Source organism: Perognathus longimembris, chromosome 7 (genome assembly GCF_023159225.1).
Source record: "Perognathus longimembris pacificus isolate PPM17 chromosome 7, ASM2315922v1, whole genome shotgun sequence".
NCBI lineage: Eukaryota > Metazoa > Chordata > Mammalia > Rodentia > Heteromyidae > Perognathus > Perognathus longimembris.
This window is the reverse complement of record NC_063167.1, coordinates 49,011,871-49,039,123: the sequence shown is the minus strand read 5'-3', so window position 1 is coordinate 49,039,123 and position 27,253 is coordinate 49,011,871. Positions and strand designations below refer to the sequence as shown.

Here is a 27,253-nt window from a genome sequence, read left to right as displayed (position 1 = left end):
GGCTGTCTTTGAACTGCGACCTTCACACTTCAGCCTCTTGAGTAGCCAAGATTATAGACTTGAGCCACCAGCATCTGGCTTCAATGTTTTTCTTCCTTTACTTTCTGCTCAGTAATTCTGGGCATGCCTACTTCCTCCTGTATTAGGCTGTATAAAAGCAGAAACTTAATTACAGACTATGATACAGACCCTGATTACCTTTTTTCCCCCACATTTCTAGGCGCAAGTACTCTTCTATATCTCGGGCATTTTGATATTTATTTTCCAAAGAAACAAGTAAATAGCACAATTTGTTCCACAAAATCAGTATTATCTAATGGACAGAGCACAAATCATTATCTATCAATCATGCAATGTTGTGTGTTTTTAATAAAACAATATAAATTGTAAATGTTTCACTTCAGCCACCCTAATGAACTTTCCATCCTAAAGAACTTCACTTGTCCAAAGACTACTGTCATAAACTTGAGTTTCCCTCTCAATATTCTCTTTTGTTCTCTACATTCTCTCTTTTTGGCCTAAACCCCTTACCCTGCCATGATCTCCAGCACTACTTGCCATGCAATCTCACTTCCTGCTGGTTCAATGGGTGAGGTGAGTGTAAGGACTAACCTGAGGACCTGAGTGACTAAATATACTAAGTTTTAGTGTTAAGATTATAACAACTTCTAAATCCTGGTAGTGACTCCATGCTAGAGGGCTGCACCCCCACTCATGAGACTAGTTTCTTGTAATTTGACATTTAAAAATATAGAGAGCCTTTTTTCCCCTCTGTACCTAGGTAGCAACCATGGTAATGGACAGTAAAAAAATGATCATAGTCATAGACTATAGAAATAACCATAATAGTAGTAGAAATGCCATGGTAACTGTTGAGTTGGTTTACTTATGACTGAGTACTGGATTGTTTTACCCCACTCAAGCTTGCTTAGTGGTAATGGAAAAACATGGTAGCAATTGTTAAAATAAAGTCGGTACTAGGTCAGCCTGACTGCAGAATTCTGCTTCTGTAAATGGCTTGCTTAACCCATTTGTGACTTTCTTTACCCTCTGCATTAACCCCCTGCATAAGTGCAAGGTGATCACTTGCCATCAGTTCCTGATATGGAGGCCAGTTCCTGATATCAAAGCCAAAATAGGTAAATGAAAGGGTAGATAGCCAATCAGGAAAACCCACAATCGAATTTCCCTAGTGTGAGCCAAAGGGCAGCTGTTGGTATTGCAGTTTGCTGTTACTTTGCTTTAAAAGTAGCCCGTGAAATCAGGGAAGGGTCACTCTCCAAGGAGTGGCTCTGGCCAGTCAGCTAGTGATCCTGTTGCTTGACACGAAATAAACTTTGTTATATTTTCACCTTGGGTCATTCTCGTTCCTTTGATCATGGACCCTATCAGTGAGGAGACAATGGCATCATGGATTGTGTGTGTGTGTGTGTGTGTGTGTGTGTGTGTGTGTTACATGCTTGCACCCTTTACGTGGTCCAAGAAGTCATTTCGGGTTTGTTTTTTTTTATGTTGCTACAACATCTAGTTACACCACAAAATCAAGAACATTATTATCTTTCTAACGAATTTAAATACATTCATCTTTTCTGTCTATGATTCCTTTGAAGGCTCATAACTTCTTCCCTATTTATTAGGGGTGTCTTGTTTTAAGTATGAAGTGCCCCTTTGATAAGGCATGTGTTGGTGGCTTGTTGGTCTGGTGATGAGGTTTAGGAAAGTGATTGGATTTCTAGGGCTCTGATTGAATGGATAGATTAATCTACTGATAGAATAATAATATAATGACATTATTGAGAAGTGAGAGCAGGAGGTGGGGCATGGTTAGAGGAAGTGGGTCACTGGGAGTATTCTTCCAAAGGACATTTTCTTGTTCCAGGCACATTTGTATTCTCTCTCTCTCTTTCTCTCTCTCTCTCTCTCTCTCTCTCTCTCTCTCTCTCTCTCTCTCTCTCTCTCTCTCTCTCTCTCTCTTCCTCATCTATCGTCTCTCCTCACCGGTCTCTCCTCTCTATATCTCCTGTCTTTCCTCTCCTCTCTTTTCTCCTCTCTTCTTCTTTTTTTTTTTTTTTTTTTTGGCCAGTCCTGGGCCTTGGACTCAGGGCCTGAGCACTGTCCCTGGCTTCTTCCCGCTCAAGGCTAGCACTCTGCCACTTGAGCCACAGCGCCGCTTCTGGCCATTTTCTGTATATGTGGTGCTGGGGAATCGAACCTAGGGCCTCATGTATCCGAGGCAGGCACTCTTGCCACTAGGCTATATCCCCAGCGCCCCCCCCCCCCCTCTTCTTGTCTGTCATGACACGAACCATTTCCCTCTGCCATATTCTCCCTGCCAGATGCTCTGGCTCATGACACTCAGGCCCAGAAGCAATGGAGTTGATGATGGAATGAAACTTCTGAAACTGAGTGGCAAAATGAACCCTTCCTTCTTACAGTTTTATTTATGTTTTGGTCAGGTATTTTGTTATGCTGCTAAAACATCTAATCTGGTGGAGGTTTCTAATGACATTTTTGTAAGATTACTCAGGATGTAGGATGAAATTATCAGTATGTGTGAGGAAGAAAAGTGGTAAAATAGGCCTCATGGGCATCAAATTCTATGAATGCCAAGATAGGGTGCTAGGAGACAGAAAAAGAATAACCACAACAAAATCACCACTAATAAAAATGCACAATTAAAAACATTAAAAATAAAAATTATAAAAACTATGGCTTTACTAATATTGCAACTATCCTTTGACAGACTTCTTGGTTGATGTAGTTGCTTGAGCTGCTTTTTTTGAATTTTTTTAAGACTAGGAAAAGAAGAGAACTGTCTGGTTTATTTGAATTATTATCATGTTGAACTATTTTACTTTGTTCTCTGTTTGTTTTTCAATGCTGATTTATAAGCCAGGACTTTGAATGGGTTATGGAAACTCTCCACCACTAGCTATATCCCCAAGCCTAAACTGATGTCTTAGAAATACAACCAGAGGCCAAGTACGGTGACTCATACTTGTAATCTCAGCCATTTGGGAGGCAGAGATTTTTGTCTTGAGGCCAACATGGGCAAAAATTAGTAAGACCCAATTTCAATCAATAAGCTAGTCATAGTGGTATACATCTGTAGTCTCATTTACAGAGGAGGCATAAGTAGGAGAATTATGACCCAGGTGAGCTAAGGCAAAAATATGAGACCCACCCCCCTCTGAAAAATAGCTAAAGTAAAAAATGGTTAGAGGCCTGGTTCAAGTGGAGGAACACTTGCAAGGAAGGATGGGGAGAAAGAAGGAAAGAAAAAACAGAGCCAGAGAACAGGAATGTATGTGGATCATGAATTCACAAACCCACACAATGATGGCCAGGTAAAGGGACTATAAAATTATCTTCTGTTGGGTGCCAATATGGAATAATTTGTTTTGGTAACTGGCCAAATATAAATGTTACTACATCATTTTGTATAAATTATTTAATTTATCTTCTCTAGTCAAAAGTAGGTTTGAATTTGGGGTAGAGGGATGGTAAACAAGAGGGAGGGGGTGGGATGTCCTGACGTTATAGAACACAATATACTTATGAGTCCCATTGTTAACTATTCACTATAACACATTTGTTGTCCTAATCTATTCATCTTTTTTTAAATAAAACAGTTATAATTAATGGATTTTTCTATGGTCAGATATATTTTTAGTTTTAAAGCATATAATATTTTCTTTTTGTCTTTTCTCTTTTGGTAATGGGGATCAAACCCAGGATGTTGTACTTGCTAGGCAAGCACTTTGCTGTATCCCAGACCCATAAAATGAATTATTTTTTAAAAACCTGGAAAGAACATTAGAAAGAAGAAACTATGATGTTAAAGTAACCAAATTAACATTTTAATCATGGTTTTCTACTGGCAAATCCACACAGCTCAATCTAATAGCTTTTTGTTTACAGTCTCTATTCTTTCCATTTTTCCTTCCTCTCTGTTACATAATTTAACTTTACAGATGGTGAGGCTTCGAAGGGTCAGTTTTCCTATAAGAGTGCTCTTCCCACATGCTGCACTCTCTTAAAGCAAAATATCATCATAAGTCACCAGATATGCTCATTAATTATAGGGTGCCTGTGTTGGGAAATGAATAGAAAATGACAGAGAAATCATGTGAGTGTGTTTTAATTAGCACCATCCCCAGATGCACACATCTTTATGTAATTCAAATATATACCAATAATACCATATTGGAATAAGATTGCAGTAAGTCAAAAATAGTTACAGAAAAAACAAAGGATGGGGCTGGGAATATGGTCTAGTTGTAGAGTGCTTGCCTCAGCACCACATATATGAAAAAAGCCAGAAGTGGTGCTGTGGCTCAAGTGGTAGAGTGCTAGCCTTGAGTAAAAAGAAGTCAGGGACAATGCTCAGGCCCTGAGTTCAAGCCCCAGGGCTGGCAAAAAAAATAAATAATTAAAAAAAAGAAAAAACAAAGGCACTACTTAAACTGGGTTGAAGACACATAGGAAAGGTATGTCTTATAATCTTATGTCTCTTTCGGATTTTTGGCTAGATCAGAACTGGTATCTGACCAGGCATAGTGGTTAATGGCTGTAGAGAAAGATCACAGTTTGAGGTCAGCCCAAGCCAAGAAGACATTTGCGAGACTCCATATCAACCAATAAGAAGCTGAGTATGGTGTTGTCCACCTCATCAACCCAGCCATGCAGGAAGCATATGCAAGAATTGCTGTCCAAGCTAGTTTGAACCTAAATCAGAGACCTTATTCGAAAATTAACAAAAGCAAAATTAGGCTAGGAAGCATAGCTCACACGGTAGAGTACCTGTCTAGTAAGTGCAAGCCTCCAAGTTCAAACCCCAGTACCACAAATAACAACAATAGCAAAACAATAACTTTCATCACTTAGGGTAGTTATTTGTTAGTGTATCTCTTCCTTTTATTTGAGTTTTCCAGCTTCAATGTCATTAAGGTTTGTAAATAAATTAGCTCAAGTAAAAATAACTAACACAATGTATGAGTAATTCAGTATTTTTTAATTTTTAAGTATTTTTTGGCAGTCCTGGAGCTTGAACTCAGGGCCTGAGCACTGTCTCTGGCTTCTTTTGGCTAGCACTCTACCTCTTGAGCCACAGCACCACTTCTGGTTTTTTTCTGTTTATGTAGTGCGGAGGAATCAAACCCAGGGCTTCATGCATGCTAGGCAAGCCACTAAGCCACATTTCCAGCCCTAGTAATTCAGTATTTTTAAACCATTTTTCAGCATTCTTTAAACTAAGCCAGTAGCCTTATAGAGTTGGAAATACAGCTTGCTCTCTGAGCTTGATATTGATAATTCATTTTACTACTTTAAAAATATTTTATTTTATTTAGTCTTATTTCTTTCACAGAGTATAATGGACTAAATTTAGGGTTTTAGTATTTTGAATTAAATACAATGATTTTTTTGATTAAGGTCTATGTGGTTTTTCTCTTACTGAAAATAGATTTTGATTTTACTATGTTACATGCAAATGAGATTTATAGAAGGTCACATACTCAGTTGCTCTGTGTGGAGAGAAGAGAATTCCAGATATTGTGTGTGTTTTTTTTAATTCATTGAGTTTATAATTTCTTTCTACTACTTGCATTAGGAATCCACTCCTCTGGGCACCTTGCTGTTGTTATACAAACTTAGGGATGAAAAATAATAAGTCTTTGTAGAATTACACAGAAACAAACCTCCTCAGACAACACATTCTAAGAAGTCATCTTATCTACAGTAAATTTTATGTTCATCTGGATAAGGGAAAGAGAGCAATGCAACTGTGTATTTCACACTATTCAGAAATAAGCTTACTCTTGCAAAGTGAATATAAGCCTGTGTTTCTTCCTCTTTTAAAGTCACACAGATATTCGACATGGACTCTTAATTATGCTTGTTTTTGTTTAGTAGCTATTCGTCTGTTCATGTGTATGTGTGTGTATGTATATATGTATGCATGTATGATTATATTATTCTTACATAACCCACTAATTTCATTCAATCCAACAAAAATACATAGTATGCTATGATGTGCCAGGTACTTCTTGGGTGCTAAGGACAGGGGATTCTGTCAGACTGAACTGTTTTGACTTGTCGCTGAACTCCAAAACAATACAGGCAAACAAGCAATGTGCCAAGGACATATTTTCACTCATTTAATCCAAGACATTTAATGATGTTTTCATTTCATGTTGACTTTGGCATGCATTATTTATCTTACCTGAAGAATCTTATCACCAGGCTGCAGTAGGTTGGATGCTGGCCCATCAGGCTGAACCCTAGTAACAAAGATACCCTATAGGTCAGAAGTAACAGAGGTTAGGATTCTATTACCAACAACTAGGCCCACTTAATATATACAACAGTGAGTACATTAATATTAGTTTGCACATGGAAGTTCATACATTATTTGCTACTTTAAATTAAAACATTACTTCCCAAGTCAAGTTTAAGAAAAGAAGTAAATTGACTGCAATGGAAAATTTCATCTTGTTTTCCAAGTGTAATTACAATTTATAAGTTGCTCTCATAGCATATTCATAAATAATTCTCTTAAATCATTTGAAATAGGATACTGACTCATCTTTTGTGTAAGCTCTGATTTTATCTTATTCTAATTCAAATTTTACATATTATAATCAAATACATGTTCTAAACAAAATGTTACAGATGATACATGCAGCATTCACTTTAAAACTTTACTATAACTGTACATACACACAGACATTTTAAATTCATAAATTAAAAAATTGTTCCAAACATGCATATGAACAAATTAAATGTAAGAAAAATCCAGTGTGCACTTTAAATATCTTTATAGAGTCAGAAAATCTTTAATTTTGTTTATAAAATTCAAAAATTTTGAGCATATATAACTTTTCTTTTGAAGGTAATAAAATTCCTCTGGAAGTAGATAATGGTGTTGGTTTCATAGTTCTTTGAATATGCAAAAACTACTTAATTGGATACTTTATTAGGATGAATGTGAATTATATCTTAATGTTGCTCCTTTAATATTTAAAATTATTAATGATTATTAATAGAGAAACAACATTTTAAAATTTTTGCCTTTTATTTAGAAAACCAAGTCATTTACTGTTGTATAAACTAATAACCCACTGGAACCGTATCTGTGTGTTTGCGTATCTGTGTATATGTGCATGCGTGTGTGCATATCATGTGTGAATGATTAACAAAAATAAAACTTTCTACTTGTGTTCTCATTTAGCATTTCAGATCTTTGTGAAACTAACTTAAAGATTTTGAAGACTTTTTGTCTTTCTGATTTTACTATTTCTCTTATTTATAGATGAGTTTTCCAGATGGGTATCAGAATCCCTAGAAAACATCCCAATAATTACATTTAGGGAATAACTGGAAAATATGTAATTTGAATGTGCTAGTATGTTTATTTTAGTATTATTTACAATAACAAAAGTTGTGTACTACAGCAAGTTATTGCTTAAAGAAATGATATATTCTATGGAGTAGTATTTTGGTTATGAAAATAAAGTCAGAGCATATATAGAAACACATGGAAGCTTAGTGAAGATGCAAATCATAAAGCATTGTGTAGTATGACACTCTATTTTACTGAAATGTCTTCATGTGTATATTTGTATGGGAAGATACATGGAAAGATGTCTCCTGAAAGATCAATTGGTATACTGGGTAACACCAGATTTCTTGTTTTATTGTATTTCTTACTTTCTTACAAGGACTAGATATTAGAGAATTATGAAAACTTAAAAATTAGATTAATAATAACCCTAAGAATGATGCTAAAATAACTAGGAGTAATTGATTTGTAACATTAAAACTATCAGAAGTAACAGGAAAACTCATTGTTCGAAAATGGACCATTATATAGATTCCTTTATCAGACCACCAATGGCACTGGTGATGACACCCAATGTAAGCCACACAGCCTTTCCATACCCACCACAGGGCTCTTCCACTCAATCAGTCCAGGAGATGGAGGGTACAGACTGTCTCCCTGGCAGTGTCCCTCCCCTTTACTACGGAGGTCTCTGTACAATAGGCTGAATGACCCTTGTGCTCCATATAAGCCTTAACATCTCTAGTGGCTGGAGGTGTGAAGTTGTTCTGGTTTTTTTAATCCCAGCAGTCAACATCTCTGCTACTCAATTAGTTCTGATGCCTCTGATGTCAGCCCTTCCTTGGCTATCCCCCAGCTTTATCCTCCCATCCATATTCACAAGTTGCTTAATTCTATCCATCACAGGCTGAATTCTGGGCCTCTCACTGACTCAGCCTTTTATGCTCATAGCTGATGCTTTTATCATTTGAACCATGCCTCCACTTAGATCATTTTGCTAGTTTTTTGGAGTCTACTGGGGATGGCTTACAATCTTAATTCTTAGGTCCCAGCCACTTGAGTAACTGTTTATAAACATGAGCCACTGGCACCAAGAAATTTCATTGTATTTATGAATATGAACACTACCACATGAAAGATGCCATCTGAATCCCAGCCCATTTTAGTTTCTATTATGATGGATATTTATGAGAAATATACTTATTGTAATGTTTCTCCCTCTAAGCAACTCACTTTATTATGAGGTTTCACAGGACACTTTGGCAAAATTTGGTGGGGGAATCATCAGATTCTTTGTTTTCTAAAGGTTAGAACAGTGATGATGTCCTATTTTTCTTGTGATAAGTTATGTTTTATTTTTTCTAAGCCACAGTAAGCCATCCTATATGTATCGAAGATATAAGGAAAGCATCTTAAATTTGGCGCTGGTAGTTTATGCCTGCAATCCTGGACACTTAGGAGGCTGAGATTTGAGGATCAAGGTTCAAAGCCAGTCCAGGCAGGAAAGTCTGTAAGACTCTTCAAAAAAATCGGAAATGGGGCTGGGAATATGGCCTAGTGGCACAGTGCTCGCCTTATATGCATGAAGCCCTGGGTTCGATTCCTCAGCACCGCATACATAGAAAAAGCTGGAAATGGCACTGGGGCTCAAGCCGTAGTGCTAGCCTTGAGCAAAAAGAAGCCAGGGACATTGCTCAGGCCCTGAGTTTCAAGCCCCAGGAACTGGCAAAAACCAAAACAAAAAAATCGGAAGTGGGGACTGGGAATATGGCCTAGTGGCAAGAGTGCTTGCCTCATATACATGAAGCTCTGGGTTCGATTCCCCAGCGCCACATACATAGAAAATGGCCAGAAGTGGCACTGTAGCTCAAGTGGCAGAGTGCTAACCTTGAGCAAAAAGAAGCTAGGGACAGTGCTCAGGCCCTGAGTCCAAGCCCCAGGACTGGCCAAAAAAAAAAAAAAAAAAAAAAAAAAAAAAAATCGGAAGTGGAGCTCTGGCTCTAAGTGGTAGAACACTAGCTTTCAGCAAAGAAACTCTGGGCCAATACCCAGGTCCCTAGTTCAAGTCCTACAACTACCACCACCACCAACAAAAGAAAGCACCTTATGAACCCTATATATCTGCTGGCAAGATCTAAAATATGCTCACCTTCTCATTTGTTAGAATGTTAAATAAAAATGTTAAATATTTGTTATAAAGTGCATTCAATGTAAACAACCTATAAACTAAAGTTACCACAAAATCATCTTGCCCAAGGAAGGAGAAAACTTCCTAATTCTTTCTTTCAGTGGCATACTATGTATTCATTTTCTACTGTTGCTGTAAAAGTAATGGTTTAAGACTTCAGAAATTGATTATCCTGCAGTGCTAGAATTCCTGTGTGCCAGCTCAGGTATCACTGGCGCAAAACAAAGATGTTGGCAGGGTTGCATTCTTAGGATGGATTTTCTTGGGGGAGCATCCATTTCTCTCTCTTCCCTAGCTTTTAGGATGTTCACATTCCTCCATTTGTGGTCCTCTTATCTGCAAAACCAGGAATAGTGGGTCTCTCCACTGCTTTTCTTCTATCATGTTGCCTCTAAGAGTCCATGTGGTCACTTTGGGCTAATCTGGCCTATATGAATAATCTCTTAATTTAAAAGTTTGTAGATTCATCGTGTCTGTCACATTTTCTTTGGAATGTCATGGAATTAGGGATGTGGCCCTATTATGGAGGGGTACTTTTCTCCTGTCTATTATACACACACACACACACACACACACACACACACACATCAACAATGTTGAGCTTAGGCAGATTAACTTTTGTGTGAATGGCTTTTATTCATTAGTAAAATAGGTAATAAAATAGCACTTAGTAATTGTCTTAAGTAAATGAGCACATGTAGAATTCTTAGAGCAGTAGCAGTAAATGGTATTTAGTAATGATCAGTAAGTGCTACTATAACTGAGAGTTGGAGAGTTAAGTTCTGATTTGATGTCTGTGATCACAAAGCTTACATTGAGAATTTCAGTCTTCAATGGTACCAGCTTTATTGGCAGGGGATTATTTGTCTTTTCCTCTCAGTGGTGTACATTAAAAGGGCAACATTGGTCATTTTTCCCTTGAACTCCCAGAGGGGAGAACATTAACATCTCTTAATTTGGAAGGAAGTAGAAAGAGGGCTGGAAAGTCCATCCTGCCTCATTTGTGGTTTCCTTATAGAGGCTCTGGTGAAAAAGGGTCCATAGCAGACTGGGTAATGCTCCTGAAGCAACTCTAAGAAGATTAAGTTCTTCATAGTAACTACCTTTAGAATAGTCTCTGGCTCATAATTTATAGCATCACTGAGTGTAATTTTAAAGCTTCTCACTTCACAAACAGCTCTCAGCTTTTTTAGTGGTTTATGTTCAATGATTTCCCTCATTATCATTTCTAGAAGCACCTCAGAGAAACACTTGGTATTATTTAGTTCTCCTGAAAGACTGTAAGCCATTGCTTTTACCAGACACCAATACCTGGCTGTGCTTGAGATCAACACAGAATCTATGGAGTCTAAGAATCAGAAGGGGCCACCCCCCATAACTGTGCACCAAAGCTAACCTAGAAAGGGCAGGCTAGATATTCTCCATAGGCCTGACTTGTTCCTTTCTCATATTTATGTTCCATTTGAAAACTGGTTTCTATTCAAGTAGCCATAACAAGTTTTGCTTTCTACAAGTAATTTTGAGTTGAGGAAATTTCTGACAGTGTTAAGACCTGTCCATGTCTTCCTGGCTACCCACACCTCTACACTTGCTCACATAAACCAAGGACTCCAAGTTAGTGTATAAAGCCAGCACTTAACATTCTAAGTTTAGAGGAGAAAGGAACTTTATATGGTTTTTTAATGATGAAGGTGAATGACTGTGACAGTGTCAGCGATTGTAAATGTAGACACCAAAATAGAACTTGTCTTAGGGGACCTGTGACTTGAATTTATGAGATATGCTTTTTCTTAAAATTCCAAAAAGTCTTAGCACAAAATGATGCCAAAAAATTGGTTTCTAGGAAGGCTAGAACTCAAGTAAAAATTACATACTTCTACAATTCAGAACATACTAGTTAAATATTTCAGAACACAGATTACACATTTCCAAATAATTACAAAGTTGTAAAGCATTTCTAGAGAAAAAATATGATTCAGGAACATAGGAAATGGTCATATATTCAAAACCTTTCAAAGTACCAGATACTGGCAGCTCATGCCTGTAATCCTAGCTACACAGGAGGATGAAATCTGAGTATCATGGTTTAAAGCCAGCCTGGGCAGAGAAATCCTCATGATACTCTTTTCTTCAATTAATCACTCAAGAACTGAAAGTGGCGCTGTGGCTCTAGTGGTAGAGCACTAGCCTTGAGCACAAAGAGGCTCAGGGACAGTGCCCAGGATCTTAGTTCAAGCCCTATATCTAACAAAAAATATAAAAAGAGACCTTAGAAAATTTAAAGGGCTACTGTTATTTTTATAAATGTGGTAAATATTAATATCATTTATAAAGTAGATAATATTAATATTTAGCTATGCCTATTTACTGTGGTAACATTCAATATGTAAAACAAATGATTCTTAGTTTCTGTAATTGTTAGGAAACTTTAGGTACATTGAGGCTAGAGGCAGGGTATGATGATGCTGTATTTTATGGTTTATTGCTGTTTGACAAATTTTAAGCTTTGAAAAATTTCTTGGAAACTAAAGAATTTATATAGATCAAGAGAAAATATTTAGAAGGCAAATAAGAGAGGAATTAGAAGCTAAGAGAGAAGAAGTTAGCAAAGGAAGGACTGGGGGAAAGAAACTAAAGAGAAAGAAAGAGATTGGCAGGTATGTATAACCCTTCCATGTAGGGCTGAATTTTAGTTTACAGAGTAATGAAGTGTAAATCCATAAAAGATAAATGGAATTGAGACTGAGATACAAATGTAAACTTCTACAACTGGTCAAAATCCTCAAAAGTATTACAAAAATATTATGCACTGATGTTTAAAGAATTTCAAACTCAAATCTCACTGTTGTTAACAAAGTAAATATTAAAATGTAAAATGTTTACACTTGATAAAAGTTAATAATATACTGGAACAAGAAGAATATTAGCAGAAGCACACAAAGATCTTAGTAGCAATATAATAGAATAATATAGTCTATGAAAGAAATACCTATAGTTTGGCCCTTGGAGTTGCATCATTCTTTTAAATCATTTTAAGATTTCTTTTTATAACACCCAAACAAAACAGTTTTCCAAATATAGGTCCTCCGACTAATAAAAAAATATAACTGCCTCAACTTTCTTAATAAAGGCCAAGAAACAAAAAATTGAAGAAAGTTTGGGCAAATGGAAGGCAGCTATGCTCACCACTATACCACCAACACAAGGTTGGGCAAATGGGATTGCATCAAACTGCAGAGCTTCTGCACAGCAAAGGACACAGTTTACAAGAAAAATAGAAAGCCCACAGATTGGGAGATCTTTACTGGCCATACAACAGTCAAAGGCCTCATATCTAAAGTATACATAGAACTCAAAAAATTAAATTTCCCCAAAACATATCCTCAAAATACCAACTGCTCCCTTAATAAGTGGACTAAAGACCTAAAAAGGGACTTCTCTGACGAGGAAATGAGAATGGCCAAGAGACACATGAAGAAGTGCTCTAAGTCACTGGCCATAAAAGAAATGCAAATCAAAACAACTTTGAGATTTCACCTCATCTCACTAAGAATTTCCATTCTCAAGAAAACAACAGATGCTGGAGGAGATGTGGACAAAAGAGAACCCTACTACATTGTTGGTGGGAGTGTAAACTTGTTCAACCACTCTGGAAAGCAGTAAGGAGGTTCCTCAAAAGGCTAAACACAGACCTCCCCTATGACCCAGCAGCTCCGCTTTTGGGCATCTACCTAAAAGATTACAAGCAAGACCACACTAAAGCCACCAGCACAATTATGTTCATCATAGCACAATTTGCCACTGCCAAAATATGGAACCTACCCAGATGTCCCTCAGTAGATGAGTAGATCAAGAAAATGTGGTACATATACACAATAGAATGCTATACCTCTATCAGAGAGAACAACATTGCCCCATTCGTAAGGAAATGGAAGGACTTGGAAAAAAAATTATACTAAGTGAAGTGAGCCAGATGCAAAGAAACATAGACTTCATGGTTTCCCTCCTTGGTAATAAGTACTACATGTCTAGGACAATAGTTCAATAGCTAGTACATATGAACACATAAGATGATGCTAAGTGAAATGAACTCCAAGTTATGAAAATAAGTAGGTTATCATCATTGATGTTGTTTTCAACATACCATGTAAAATTATGCCATTTTCTTTCTTCCCCAGGGTTTTACCTCTGATGTCACTGTAACTGATTTTGATACCCTGGATATTGTATATATGTTTATATTGGAACTAGGGAAGGGGAACACCAAAATGGAGAGACAAAGAATAAAAGATGAACTAATGAAACAGCAATACTTAAAAAACTATATGCTGTAAACCCACTGTTTAACTCATGGGGAAGGGGGAAGGGAAATGGGGAGGTGGGGTGGTGAGAGAAAAATGAGGGAGGTTGGATAGCAAGTGAATTGGGTAAAGTGAAAAAGTAGTCTTCATTTTTCTTTTTCTATATGATTAAAAAATTTATAGTACACTGTGTGTGTGTGTGTGTGTGTGTGTGTATGTGTTTGTGTATGCGCGCGTGTGTGCGCGTGGCTGGTCCTGGGGGTTGAATCTTGGCCTGGGTGCTGTTCCTGACCTTTTTGGATCAAGGCTAGTGCTCTTCCACTTAAGCCAGAGCTCTACTTATGGCTTTTTGTTGTTGTTGTTATTGTTAGGTAATTGGTAGTTAACTGGACATAAGAGTCTCACAAAACTTCCTGCTAGGGCTGACTTTGAATGATGATTCAAAGATCTCAGCCTCCTGAGTAGCGAGGATTACAGGCCCGATCCACCAATGCCCAACAGTACTTAATTTTATAGTAGACATTTCCATATATTGCAAGCAGAAATTGTAAGCATTATAGGTTAATGTAAAAAGAACACTGTCTCTGAGACTGAGGCTGTATTGAAAGGAGAACAATTACATGAGCACAGTAACAGCCTTGTGACCACAAAATGCTGGTGAATGAAGGGGAAGCAGCTCATACTCAGCAGAACCCATAGAAGTTTCCTATAATGTTCCCTTCATTGTGTTCTTTGGTCACTTTCCAGTTATGGCCCAGAAATAGACAGCTTCAAGGAACTGAAGTCTCCCCGAACACATCACAGGTCTTTCTTGCCGTCAAGGACCAGTTTGATTACTACACTTGAGTCTTCAACTAAGTCATTCTATGACAAGGTAGAAAGATGTTTTGACAGAGAATAGAAGGCATTTTTTAACTCTCTCACTAAATAGTGGCCTCAGTATACTAAAATAAAGAAGCAAATGAATAAAAACTAAGATATAACTTTTCTTTAACTCCTTTGAGTTTAACACTAAGAAGCTGTTTATTTCCTGTACATGATTATTTTCAAAGAGTTAAGTGTAATCTGTGGTATGAGGAGATTATTTGTGCATGGTGATGGGGTTTAGTCAATAAAGTTTCAAATGCAGGAAGAAGTTTTTGAATATACTTTGGAAAATGGAATTTGTTTCTGAGACAAGGCATAATTGCACTTACTACATTGTGAAGATAATGGTAAACTAAACCTATGCGTGCGTGCACACACACACACACACACACACACACGATACCTTATAACCTTATATAGTAATACTAAACTATCATTACTATTTAATGCAATTTATCTTTAAATTTTATACATTGTATATATGCACGAATGCATGACTATAAAATAACATGCTACATTTTGATCTTCTGGTCTAACTTTCCATTGTTATTCTAGATCCTCACATTGCCTTTCAGTCAGTCTGTCCTGGAAATTTATTTTCATGTGTTAGTGGCTTTCTTGCAACTGGTCTCAAAGGATATCAGGGACAAACTAAGTTTGAATTTACAGGACATGAGAATAATACGTTTGAGATCTCATAATTTCTTCACACATAGGAAGAATAGCTTGGTAAAAGTGATATGTAGGTACCTGGGTTTGTTTTATTCTTACAGATTCTATTGAAGTTCACACACCTCTCTCTTTTGACCTTTTCTTTTTTTTTCTTACAGAGAACAACTTTGAGGGTAGAATGCAGGAAAAGTAGATGACACTGATATTTTATATTTATGCATCAAGTGTTACTTGGAAAAAATGTTAAAGAATATTGCTGTAAGTAAAGACCTGACACCTATTGCTATTTATTTATTGATTTATTTTAGTTCTATTATCTTGGCTTCATATTTTCATAATTTCTAATCCTTTAAGCAACAAAATAGAAATCTTATGAGTTCCTGAAATACCACTTAAACTTTCAGTAACTTTGCAAACAGAATGTCAAATATTTCACACACTTCCCTAAGATCTAATTGACTATGGATAATTAATTTTCTTTGGTGGACTTGTTAATTCTTTTAAGTAATCACAGAAGACATGACCTATCAACTAACGTTAAAGTGCTTACATATTTTGGTTGGAAGTGTTTGACATTTTCCAATGACTAAAAATGAAGTTGGAAAACAAGTCTTTAAATCATTTCCTGCTCTAATTTTTTCCTGCTTATGTTGTTCCCTGCTAAATGTTGTAGCAGATAGAATATAAATAATATATAGCTCTAGCAATTAATACAGCTGGTTATCTAACTGTATTAGTTTTCTCAGTTATAATGATTTTCTAAACATATAGTTGAATTTAAATGTCACAATCGATATTCTATTTTAAAATGGTGCTCTTTTAAGTTTATTTATTTTGTTGATCATGGGGCTTGAACCCTGGGCTTGGGTGTTGTATCTGAGCTCTTTAGCTCAAGGCTAGTGCTCTACCACTTGAGCCACAGCACCACTCTGGTTTTCTCATGGTTAATTGGAAATAAAAATCTCATGGACTTTCTTGCTTGGGCTGCCTTTAAACCATGATCATCAGATCTCAGCCTCCTGACTAGCTAGGATTACAGGTGTGAGCCACTGGCTCTGGCAAGTTTATTTTTTATATGTGTGCTTTAGTGATAATTTCCTAGGGAACCTAGATTGATTTAAAACGAATTTTTTTGAGATAGCATTGTGAAAACTTTGCTGAGCCAAAAGTGCCTGATAATATGCTTGTTTGAATATTTGGTCATTTGCTTTCCTAGGCCCAAATTCATGTCTTCTTCATTTGGCTAGAACACACTATTAAGCCTTTTTATTTGTTTTAAAGTTTTAGTAATTGTCATACCAGCAGGAATCCTATTAATAGCAAGTTGTAAAGGTTACATCTCAACAAGTTTTCTCAATATATTTAAGATTTAATTTCAGGGGGCTGGGGATATAGCCTAGTGGCAAGACTGCCTGCCTTGGATACACGAGGCCCTAGGTTCGATTCCCCAGAACCACATATACAGAAAACGGCCAGAAGCGGCGCTGTGGCTCAAGTGGCAGAGTGCTAGCCTTGAGCGGGAAGAAGCCAGGGACAGTGCTCAGGCCCTGAGTCCAAGGCCCAGGACTGGCAAAAAAAAAAAAAAAAAAAAAAAGATTTAATTTCAGGATTTTTCTCTACTACGGAAACAATAAAGACTGTTTTCAAACAATCAAGTGACATTCTAAACCTCGAATGATAATGTGAATTAGTTGCAGCTGAAGTAGTAAGCTATAAAGTAAATTGTGTTTAAATTTTATTTTTAAAAATCCAAATTTATATATGAAATAAGAGTGATTTAATTTCTTCTAAATTTAGTCCAGTGTAGTTTACCAGCAATATGTCTATTTTTTTCCTCCTGAATGTTATTTTTACATATTTCATAGATGCCCCAGATTAAATTGCATCTCATAGCCACTTGAAGTGGAACTAAGGACAGGAAAAATACATAAATTACATCACATTTAAAGTTAATTTAGAAAATTTGAAAGCAAGCTAGCTGCTAGATGCTGATTACAGGTTTAGGCTTGTAATCCTAGCATTTCAGGAGATCTGAGTAGCACAGCTCAAAGCGAGCCCATGAAGAAAAGTCCTCAAGATCCGATTTCCAATAACCCAACAAAATGCAGAACTGGAAGCATGGGTTGAGGGTGGTAGAGCACCTACCCTAAGACAGAAATCTTAACTGAGTTGAAGCCCCAGTATGGGCTAAATAAGTAATAAATTATATTTTCTTATTAGTTATGCAAAGAGGAGAAAGTGCTAAGGGTATTCTAATACTTTGTGTGAGGAGTTATATGTGATTGCTATTCTAGATTAAAAAATGCATTCATGAAAAAGATCTGATAGGAAATAGATTACGTACCATTTTTACAGGTTTAAAGCTGATCTGCAAACCGTTATTTATGTGTTACTTAGTGTTTCAAGGCTAAGCAAAACTGGAAAATTGTTTAAGGGCGTTTTTGAGCTTGCCCTTGGCACAAATGGCAATGAGTATTGGCACTGGTGGGTTTAAATGTGAAATAGATGTTTTGGCTCTGCATATCTAGCCCTCCTTCTCTTAGTATTACTCATGTAAAACATTTGATTTGGTGTAATGTCTGGATTAACACAAAGAAAACTGTCTGTTTTCTAGGGTGGAAGTTAGGATAAAAGAGTTTAACTCTCATTGGATGTTGAATGCATGGAAACAATGGTTTAATGTATGCTTTCAGTATTCTTTCTATGGCTTAGAATTTCATTGAAGCCATTGGGAAATTAAAGGATGTGGATTTATTTCTCCTTTCATTTCCATGGCTACATTCAGACTGCCCAAGCTAGGGCAACTACAAGTGAGCTCTCTGGTACCCTTTGAATGTAGGTGGTTATGATATGCCATGAAGAAAAAGCAATTCTTTGACTCCATTGTCCCAGTATGTGTATTTTCTATTGCCAAGTCCTTTAAAGGTAGGCTGGATGTATGATACAGACTCCATTGTGATCCCATGCTTGGGTTACTTATGGATTGTTCAGTTCAATATCTTTATGGCATATTAGGGGAAGGAGCTGCAATTCCTTAAAAAAATAACTGGAAAATCCAGGCACTTAGTCTCCCTTTCTTCAAATGGAGCAAGGAAGGATATTAGTCCCTGAATGATGAGTTTTGAATGCATCATTAAAAGCTCTTTCACTCGCGCCGTCTTGAATTTTTTTTTAAATTCTGCAAAAACATGTTATTAGTTATCTATTAATCTAGTTTCCTCTTTCTGATCACATTCCATGGAAATGATCCTGGTAAACACCTTGAGCTTTGCAGCCATGAGTGATTACTTTATGAATGTTCTAATACAAAGAGTGTTGCAGCTTTCTCCATTGGCAGAATTGCGTCTGTAATGATACCTTACACTACATGTTATATAATTACTTAGCAACCCACTCTGTACAGTAGGCACCTAATTATCTAGGTTTAATAGCGAATACATGCTGACTCCCAAGGACATGTTGAAGCAAATATGTGGAATACTATGACTAATTGGAGTGGTTTGCAATACTTTCAATATTAGAATATCATATTAGTCTCAACTCTACAGGGTATAAATTTATCATGTGGCTCTTCTGTTAAGTGGCGTTTGCGGATAGAGACATGTATTATCGAGTTTATTAAGACAAAAGAATTTAGAGTCAGATCAATTTGCTTTCAAATCCTGTCTGCTACAGATAAGCTAAATGACCTTGGGCAAGTTAATTAACCCTGCTGGGACTAAGTAAAGTGGGGAATATAATAATGTGATTGACTAACAGAAGTTGTTAAGAAGATTATATAAGTTCATAAGAATAAAGAGCCTAACACAGTGCCTAGCACATTGTAAATAACAAAAGACTACTGTTTGCATTGAATTATGAACAGATTTACTGGATCAAAATCTTTTATATTGCAAGAGAATCTTGCCAGTCATGTTTCTGCACTGGAATAAGCCAGGTGATAGCTTCTATTCACTTCAGTGAGAGAGCAGAGGCAAACATTACATAGGCTTTTTCATGCAGTGTTCTACTATTTTTGTTTCCAAGTATGAAAAAGTAATTTTCTTTTGGTGGTGAATTCTAAAATAGTCAGCTCTATGGTGAGTGAATTGTTTTGTTCAAGTACTGAACATTGTACTGACAATATCAACAGTAGAATTAATTGCTCAATTTCCTTATCCTTGATGAGGCCTTATTTGATTCAGAATACTTTGGGTGTTGGAGATGACCTAAGTATACTGTTCTAAATTCCCCAGGTCTGGTCTAAATATAGTCAGACTGAACCTAGTGCCTCAGTTAACTTTTGGGCTGCCCTAAGTGTTTTTCAATGTTCACCTCACACTTTCCCAGGACTTAGATCACAGCTTCTGTCAGGCTGAACAACAGCTCAGTTTTGCCTCATTCCTACTCAGCCTTTTGGAATGACTCCCCCAGGCTTTCCCCATCTGGCTGTAATCAGTTTGGATGTTCTTTTACGTGGGTCTGTGCTATTAGCTGTGCTATTATTGTTTCAATAACAATAATGAAGCGAATAGAATATATTTATAGATTGCTTTCGTGTTGAAAGCTCATGATGCTTCCAAGGCATTCTAATTTTTGGGAGATAAGTAAAGGTAGGTATAGGAACTGTGGTTCCCTCTAATTTTGTGCAATCATTAAAAGGATGAGGCACTTGAAGAACACTTTTGTATTGCTTTACCAAATTCTAGTGCTGGAGAAATAGAAGTGGATTTTAGTGTTAGAGAAATAGAAGTGAATTTCCAAGATAGTGTTAGAGAAATAAAAGTGGATTTCCAAGATATTAACTCATTTCCTTGTGAGCAGGGCAAATTCTTGTGTGAACTGTCAGAGTCAATGTCTTGAGATGCTTTGAACACTGTTAACTATGTATCTACCATGTGTGACATAAGATGAACAATATTGAGATTGTTCTGTAGATTCAGAATCAGTTTTGCAAACACAGAGAATCATTTTTTTTTTTTTTTTGCCAGTCCTGGAGCTTGAACTTAGGGCCTGAGCACTGTCCCTGGCTTCTTTTTTTTTTGCTCAAGGCTAGCACTGTACCACTTGAGCCACAGTGCCACTTCTGGCCATTTTCTATATATGTGGTGCTGAGAAATCCAACCCAGGGCTTCATGTATACAAGACAAGCACTCTTGCCACTAGGCCATATTCCCAGCCCCCAGAGAATCATTTTTGTGCCATGAAGTAATTTTGACTATAATCAGTGAAATCTTTTAATGGATACATGATATACCTCAATTCTATATGTACTATACTTAAACCAAAAATCAAATTATGAATTCATATGCACAGTTCAATAGTAATCCAAATGATACCAATGAAGAATTAAGTTCATATTTTATTTACTTATTTATTGTTGGTTGTGGGGCTTGAACTCAGAGCCTGGGCACTGTCTCTGAGACTCTTTGTGTTCAAGGCAACTGCATTACCACATGAGCCACAGTATCATTTCCTAAATTTTTATTTTAAAGTGCTCATATTGACCATAATAGAAGAATAATACATAATGATATGAAAAACCTCAGAATAGCAGTTCAAAATAGCAAAAGTACAGCTGTATTACATTTGACAATTCAGAACTCTCAATCTGTAATTTAAAAATATCATCCTCTTCCTTTGCAAAACTGAGTCAAAAATTTATATGCTGGTGACAAAGAAGAGAGAAACATGTTTCTTGAATTTCAATAATCTTTAAAATGTTCATGTTACTAATTTTTCTTTCTTTCTTTTTTTTTTTTTTTGCCAGTCGTGGGCCTTAGACTCAGGGCCTGAGCACTGTCCCTGGCTTCTTCCCGCTCAAGGCTAGCACTCTGCCACTTGAGCCACAGCGCCGCTTCTGGCCGTTTTCTGTATATGTGGTGCTGGGGAATCGAACCTAGGGCCTCGTGTATCCGAGGCAGGCACTCTTGCCACTAGGCTATATCCCCAGCCCATGTTACTAATTTTTCTTTGAAAGAATTTATAGGAGGCATGTAACACCAGAGCCCCAAAAGGAAGTCAAGATGAATGAGATATGTTGACCTGGAGGGTTAAAAATATCACATATGTTTCTGATAATTTTTTTATTTGGAAATACTAGGGTTTGAACTCAGGGCCTTACACTCGCTAGACAGGTGTTCTAGCACTTGAACCAGAATCCCCAGCCCTATTTCTGATAATTTTGAAGTTTTATATTTCTTTGTTTTTAGGTCTGCAAATAATTTATTAAAATTAAGCAAATAAGCTGGGCACCCATGGCTCATGTCTGTAATAGCAGCTACTCAGGAGGCTGAGATATAAAGATTGCTGTTCAAAGACAATCCAGGCAGAAAAGTCCACGACACTCCTACCTTCAATTAGCTGCAAAAAAATAGGAAGAAGAGTTGTAACTCAAATGGTACAGGGCTAGCCTTGAGCACAATAGCTCAGGGACAGCACTCCAGTCCTGAATTTAAGCCCTAGGACTGGCCAAAAACAATTAAGTAAATAGTTGTTCCAGTAAAGCATCAATTATTTTAATTCTGATAAACCCATGCTTATCCTCAACGTCATTTCAAATGGGAATGAAATAGATGTACAAATGTTTATAACTTGTATTTCCCTAATTATGGAGGGCTGCATCATGCACAGTTCTTATATAGGAACAGCTGCTACAATCTATTGACTGAAGGCACCCGTATGTATGACTGCTGGAGATTTTCATCTTGTTCTTTTCTTCCCAGTGTTTATTATAGTGTAATATTACCCATTTTGCTTATTTTTTCCCTATAAAAAGGAAGATATAAGAAATGAGTAGAAAGAAATCCAAGAACATGTTTTATTAAAATATCTCTCAAATTTCACAAATCTTTACAATAAGGAGCCTCCAAGAGATTTCAGAAGCATGACTCATTATCAGACATTGATTTATGAGTTACTTTTATATAAGTAGAAGGTTGAAAGGGTCTGGACCAGGTTGTCACTTAAAGGTAGGACAAAAGCTTGTGAAGATTTATTCAAATGTGATTTTTCTCTTCTTTCATTTTCAGCGAAATTTAAGATGCCACTTAAAACAATTAAGTTTAGTGAGGTCAAAAGTACAACATTTTAATTATCATTGAATTATAATTACTAATTGATTCAAAGCTGAGAGTATTAAACACTGATGGTCCCAAGGGAGGTTATGCAGCTCAGGGTAAACTTTATTTTTTTCAATGTAAGATTTTAAATGGCTGGCATCAGAATCAGGCAGACCAGATGTGAACATGCTGGCAAGTTGAGTGTTGAGGCAAAGGCCAGGGTTGAGTGGGGGAGGGAGTATTCAACTTTTCCATAGTTTGGCATAAGATGAATAGCTTGTTTTGCTAATATAAGCTGCTTTTTTTCTCATGCAAGTTTGCTTTCTGTGGCTTTTTAGTACTGTATTTCTATTGATAAAATTCTTTAGAAGCCTGGTGGACTGAAGAGATGTTAGCAGCCTGCCCTAGCATTGAATTACAACATAATCACTCTGTCACCATGAGAAAAGAATTTCTTTAAGTAATAAGTGATTTAAAAATATTCCCTTGAAATGAATTCATTATAAATTGCCTATGTAGCTTCCTGTACAATATATATACATGTAAAATGAGACAGTTTTTTTTTTGTTGTTGTTGTTTTTTTGCCAGTCCTTGGCCTTGAACTCAGGGCCTGAGCACTGTCCCTGGCTTTTTTTTTTTTGCTCCAGGCTAGCACTCTGCCACTTGAGCCACAGCGCCACCTCTGGCCATTTCTGTATATGTGGTGCTTAGGAATCGAACCCAGGGCTTCCTGTGTATGAGGCAAGAATTCTTTCCACTAGGCCATATTCCCAGCCCCAGACAGTTTTAATTGGCATAAAATCATATTTATTTTTCTCTATTACATCACAGTAGAAATCAGTATTTCATAAAACTAAAATTGCCAATAAGAAATAATTTTCTTACCTTGTCAGAAGGTTTGAATGGATTTCCTTGTCCACTAATTCCGCCACTGATACTAAAGCCAAGGCCAGGATTCTTTTCTATTCTCACACAAAACTATGTAAAAAAATAGAAAAAGGTAATCAAATGGGCATTGGAGCTAAATGCTTTCATGTAAGTCCCATCTCAGTGAAACATTTATCTTCAAGTTTTTAGGGGGAGCCAATGTTTACCTGGGACATAAAAGATACAATAAACCCCAACACAGCATTCGGTGTTTCTATATGCATCACTCATGATGGAAACTTGGTTTAAATCTCTTAAGGAGGAAGATATTAGTGAAGGACTTACTTGTCATCATGTGTAGAACTAGATTATGATCACCAGGTTTTCAAAACAAAGTCTTATGAAGAGTTAAAAGATTATACATTATCTAATATGTTTACTATAAATGCACTGTATTCAGGCTTATTATTATTACTATTATTAATTTTGTCCTGGCACTTAGGCTTGAGCTCAGGGCATAGTGCTTTTACTCCTCATTATCCTCATTAAAAGCTGGCACTTGAGCCAAGCATCCACTCTACTCAGACTAGTTAGATATATGAATATTAAGAAAAAGTTAAAGAAGGTACTTAAGTAAGGTGCTTAAATAAGGTGCTCTTCTTTCTAGTGGGATGGTATAATTCATGTCTACATTCAGTGGTGATGAATTAAGGTTTTTAATTTGTGACTTGGGAGTTGGGGTGAGGGTGACACATGGAGAATGAAGTTGCCTATGAGCAGAGTTTTAAGTCTGCTAGCAGCTCTATAGTGGAAGTTAGAGGTCTAAAAAGAAAAGGAGGTGGAAGAAAGAGGTCATGAACGTGGAGATGGTGTGACAAAGAATGTCCAATAAATAGTGATTGCTGGTATCTAATATCCTATGTTATATTACTCCCCCATACTCCAAATCAAGAAAAGTGTATTAATCACAGGAGCCTTGGGTTTTTTAGGACTACAGAGAGTGACAGCATTAGGAGAAGGGTCCACCTTAGGGCAAGGCTGTAATAAAAGAGCTGTAAGTTGTTAAATTTAATACAGAGTAGAGATCAGTATTTAGAAGGAAAATTAGTGCCAAGGATGACCTAGAGCAATGGTAAAAACTTAAGAATTCTTGGTGATCCTGAGCTGGGGGTAGGGGTGTATATTATACATTTATATATTATAAATTTATACACATAATACTGGAATGTATAAATGTGTATGTCTTTGAAAGAAATTTTTTTCTTAAGAAGTTTAATGTCTTCTCCCAAATATAATTCCTTTGTTTATTAATTTGTTTAGTGTGATTGCTCAAACTCTTTGTTCATGTTGGTACTTGTGCTTGAACTCAGGACCTGGGTTTTGTTTCTTAATTTTTTTTTTTTTTTTTTTTGGCCAGTCCTGGGGCTTGGACTCAGGGCCTGAGCACTGTCCCTGGCTTCTTTTTGCTCAAGGCTAGCACTCTGCCACTTCAGCCACAGCGCCACTTCTGGCCATTTTCTATATATGTGGTGCTGAGGAATTGAACCCAGGGCTTCATGTATACAGGGCATGTACTCTTGCCACTAGGCTATATTCCCAGCCCAAGGTTTTTTTTTTTTTTTTTTTTTTTTGTGTGTGTGTGTGTGTGTGTGAGTCCTGGGGCTTGAACTCAGTGTGGGCACTATCCCTGGGTTTTCTTTTCCTCAAGGCTAGTACTCTACTGCTTAAGCCAAAGCTTTGTTTCAGCATTTTGATAGTTAGTTGGAGATAAGCGTGTCACAGACTTTCTTGCCCAGGCTGGCTTTGAACTGTGATCGTCAGATCTCAGCCTCCTGAGTAGCTAGAATTACAGGTATGAGCCACTCTTGTCCATCATGTTCCTTAGCATTTTTACTCAAGGATAGCACTCTACCACTTGAGTCTTTTGGTGTGTAATTGGAGATAAGAGCCTCGTGGACTTTTTTTCCCCGGGCTGACTTTGAACCACAATTTTCAGATTTTACCCTCTTAAGTGGCTAGGATCATAGGCATGAGCCATCAGCATATGGCTGTTTTTATTAAGTTACATTTAATCCTCACCTCTTGGATATTAGGCACATGAATCTTATCTGAGTCTTAAGTTAACACTCATGTGTATGACTGAACTTAGATCAGTTAGGTTAGCCTGTTTAATGGAACAACCCTTCTTACACTGTCATATTTTGTAATAATAAATATAATGCTTAACCATAACATAGTTCATTTATAACAACGGCAAAAATTTATTCACTAACGTAATTTGTAGTAGTTTTTAAAAATAGTAATAGTCATTTAAATGAGTTGTTTTTAAACTATGGGTGAATGTAATTATCAAAAATATTTTCTTGGGGCTGGGAATATGGCCTAGTGGCAAGAGAGCTTGCCTCGTATACATGAGGCCCTGGGTTCGATTCCCCAGCACCACATATACAGAAAATGGCCAGAAGTGGCGCTGTGGCTCAAGTGGCAGAGTGCTAGCCTTGAGCAAAAGGAAGCCAGGGACAGTGCTCAGGCCCTGAGTCCAACGCCCAGGACTGGCCAAAAAAAATATATATATATATTTTTTTCTTGTACAATTTGTTGCAAATTGTACACGAAATGTATCCATTGCCTTACTTATGAAACTATAACCACTCTGTACATCATTTTGACAATAAATAAATAACTATTCAGAAAAAAACATTGCAGTGAATTTTGGAAAGTGGAAAAATAATAATTCCTGGAGATATGAATAATATTAAAAATAAAACATGAATAAAATACTTTTCTGTATTTTTATGCTAAGGATATATTTATAACTTTTCTTTCAATTGCTGTATATTTTCTAAAAGTAGTAGAAATTGCAGCTTCTAATACTTCTATACTTATATGGCTCACAATCTATGGGTAAGAGCTTAAAATAGTTCAACTTTGCTGGAGGGAGTATGTTAGTCTCATTCAATGTATTGCTTTATCTTTTTACTACTTTTGTTAAAAATAAAAAAAGCAATTATTTTAATTATGTTTTCTTTTGCAATTGGCCATATATGCATTTGGAAAGATATTACTTCAATTTTGGGTTGCATCTTCCCAATGAAAAAAATTTCCTCTTATACAACATAAAAAGTGCCTACATTTCTGGCTTTCTTCACGCCCATCTAAAACATGAAAGGAACCAAATGCAGAAGATATCATTTACACAGAAAATTGCTGAGAGTTATTTTCAGTCATTCTTTCTTTTAAGGTAGGAACTACATCTATTTTATACTATTGTAAATCTGGAAGGTACTAAAAATCCAAGGAAAACAAATATTACGTGTGCCAAATATTTGACAAATTGTCTCAATATATTTTTAATAATAGAAATGATAGAGATGGCACTGTGTGTTTATACATGTGACAAATACTCATAAATTCTGATCTGATGCTAGACTGCTCTTGGGCATGCTAAGGCATGTCTAATAGCTTGCATGGTGACTATTGGGTCTCATAAAACATGTCAGAGAGAGTATTCATCTCACACATAAGGAGTTCCACCTGCCTGTTAAGACCCAAAGAGAACATAAAATGGAACAGAATACAGCATGAAAACAAAGATTAGCAAAGAGGAAATGTGGTGTCCAAGCTCAATGTTAAACGTTAGAGTCTGAAAAATAGTGCATTTCATTGTAATCATAACTTTAATTTTTTCAAGAGATGATTATGATGAATACATTTCTGGCTGAAAATATAAAAGCAATGGGATGGCCACCAGCAGTGCATTAGTTCTTCTCAGTGTCAACTTCTATCTTTTCACTGTCCTTGAGATTTCTGGTCTGTGCTTATCTTACTTAAAATAATTGGTCTTATTTAAAGAGAACTGCATGACAGAATAGACAGAAATGTCCTAGTGAGGCCCTGTGAGAGCATAACCTATAATCCTTAGAAGGTAGTGCTCTGATGTGGTCCTACAGTGTGTGTGTGTGTGTGTGTGTGTGTG

At 36.6% G+C, this 27,253-nt stretch overlaps 1 protein-coding gene across 2 annotated transcripts in view; it reads right to left on the bottom strand.

Annotated features, from left to right (window-relative positions):
- The window catches only part of Lrrc7 (leucine rich repeat containing 7), a 374,249-nt gene that overhangs the window by 6,636 nt on the left and 340,360 nt on the right, over positions 1-27,253 (bottom strand). For both annotated transcript variants that reach the window (XM_048349940.1, XM_048349941.1), the window contains 2 exons: positions 23,296-23,388; positions 6,224-6,298 (listed from right to left, as the gene is read on the bottom strand). In XM_048349940.1, the coding sequence (XP_048205897.1) occupies positions 6,224-6,298; positions 23,296-23,388 (168 nt within the window). The remainder of the gene's footprint in view (positions 1-6,223; positions 6,299-23,295; positions 23,389-27,253) is intronic.